At 34.3% G+C, this 2,067-nt stretch overlaps 1 protein-coding gene across 1 annotated transcript; it reads right to left on the bottom strand.

The window, feature by feature from the left end:
* Window positions 1-212: 212 nt before the first annotated feature.
* On the bottom strand, window positions 213-2,061 carry LOC112454389 (ubiquitin carboxyl-terminal hydrolase 8-like). The gene is made up of 3 exons (XM_025015762.1): window positions 1,862-2,061; window positions 1,325-1,683; window positions 213-1,102 (listed from the first exon to the last, which is right to left on the bottom strand). Exons 1-3 carry the CDS (start codon window positions 2,012-2,014, stop codon window positions 985-987), a joined length of 630 nt encoding a protein of 209 aa, XP_024871530.1. The 5' UTR covers window positions 2,015-2,061; the 3' UTR covers window positions 213-984.
* Window positions 2,062-2,067: the final 6 nt, after the last annotated feature.

Here is a 2,067-nt window from a genome sequence, read left to right on the forward strand (position 1 = left end):
AGATGATTGAAGAATCGCGTGCTTAACACACGAGTCACTTCTTATATAGATGTTTTAATTGTATTAGCGTCCTTAAACGCGATACTGTGTGTAAATTTTTCGAATCCTTCGGGGGAGAGGGGGGAGGAGAGAGAGAGAGAAAGAGAGAACATTGCGTATGTTTTCTGTAAAAGAATTAGGAACAAAATTAAAGAAATAAATACGTTGCACAAAATTGTAATGATGTTATTGACGTTGTCCCTTGACATTTTAGATGTATATTATTACAATAGTTCGTACATAACGAAATCCTATTTAACTGTTTTTTCTTCTTTAAGAACCGTACGTTTCAATGAAGCGTTTTTCTTCACGTACAAAAACAAAATGGTCGTACGTTGTGACAATACTGGCAGTGCAGCGAAGAAGGCAGTTAGTGTGCTGCTAATCTATCTAAACCGCACGCGACGTATGCGTCTTGCCTATGGTTAAACGCTATTTATGACTGTTGAAACCATTTGTGCAAAATATGAATAAACAGAACATATTTTCAACAGATGAATTCCAAATTTGAATTAATTCTTCGAAAATGTTATCTAACGTGTTCGATAACCCAAAGAACTATGGCCCCTTCCGCTTCGTTTTGATACAAAGCAAAAATGATAATCCGGCTGCAATAATGCAAAATGTCAAACGAATATAATATATAATCTGATTAATCTATTTAGGTATGTTAATATAATTATACGAAGCTATATACATATTTCAGTAAAGTATTCTCGAACACAAACTATATTTTGCTTTATCTTTAAAGCAACAGACTGTAGAAATACAGAAAAATCGTATACATATATTCTTAATGAATGCCAGCACCGATAAAGCTTTCAATATCGTCACAGCACCTATACGTTTTGCTCGCGCATAGATTTATCATACAAAATATAATCTACAGAGTGTTTACCATTTAATATATCTACAGAGTGTTGAAAATCATATTCCTCCTTCCATCTACATAATCGTATTTGGAAATGACGTATAAAATAACAAATAAGCACTCCTATTTATTTGAAACTTTACTTGGCTCGGCGACACCTCCTTGACAGTTTCATCATCATACTCGTACCATCTGTAAATACACAAACATTATCATTATAACAAAGTCATAAAAACTTGTCTCCAATGTTTCTAATATAGATTTCTATCGAAAAATATTCATATTCTATAAAAGATTATTATTAGAAGAGAAATACTTAAAAAAAAATTAATGTTCAAGTCTTATTCTTTCTTAAATTTGCTTGGAAATGTAAATTCTTGAATTTCGGATCTACCATATAAAGACTATACGCACGTATTTTGCGCAGGGTTTTTGCAGAACGCCGTGTAGTGACCACCATAGTCCATTCCATAGTGATTCGATATCGCGTAAAGAGAGTAATTGTAATTACGGATATTGTTTGACATAATTGTGTTCTCCATGAGGTACGGCTTCAAGTTGAATCCCGTGAGAGGAAAATCGACGGCGGTGTGGCGCTTTTCTAACCATTCACCGTTCATCCATCCGTAGGCAAAGCGGTTCAAGTGAATCACGACGATGGGTGCGAGTTTGACGAAATCGAACTTCTTCGTCGCGTCGCGTGGTATCTGGCACTTGGGACACTCCCATTCGCTCACTTTCTGTCCTGTCACAAACTTCTCCTCCATACAGTCCTAAAATAATAAAGCAATTTCATATGAGACATATATAGGTGCCATAAAACGCTATATATCGTTTCAACTTATTTATTTATATTTATATTACGCTTACATATATAAGAGGGAGAGAAAAATAAAAAAAATCATACCATTCAAGTATGATATGTAATATCGTATTTTGTAAAATACTCACATTTAAAGAACACGGATTGAACCTAGGTAAAGACATTGTTAAACTATTAAATGTCTCGTATGTAATACTCGCTTGCTTGCAAGATGAACATGTAATAGTGCATCTCAATAGTCCGAAAAATAAATCCGATATTATAGATCTCTCAGAGTTCATCGCTTTGTCCCATTCTTTCTCCGCATTAGTCAATTCGATTGGAATATTTGCCT

This window comes from Temnothorax curvispinosus, unplaced genomic scaffold (genome assembly GCF_003070985.1).
Source record: "Temnothorax curvispinosus isolate PA1 unplaced genomic scaffold, ASM307098v1 QBEX01005022.1, whole genome shotgun sequence".
Classification (NCBI taxonomy): domain Eukaryota; kingdom Metazoa; phylum Arthropoda; class Insecta; order Hymenoptera; family Formicidae; genus Temnothorax; species Temnothorax curvispinosus.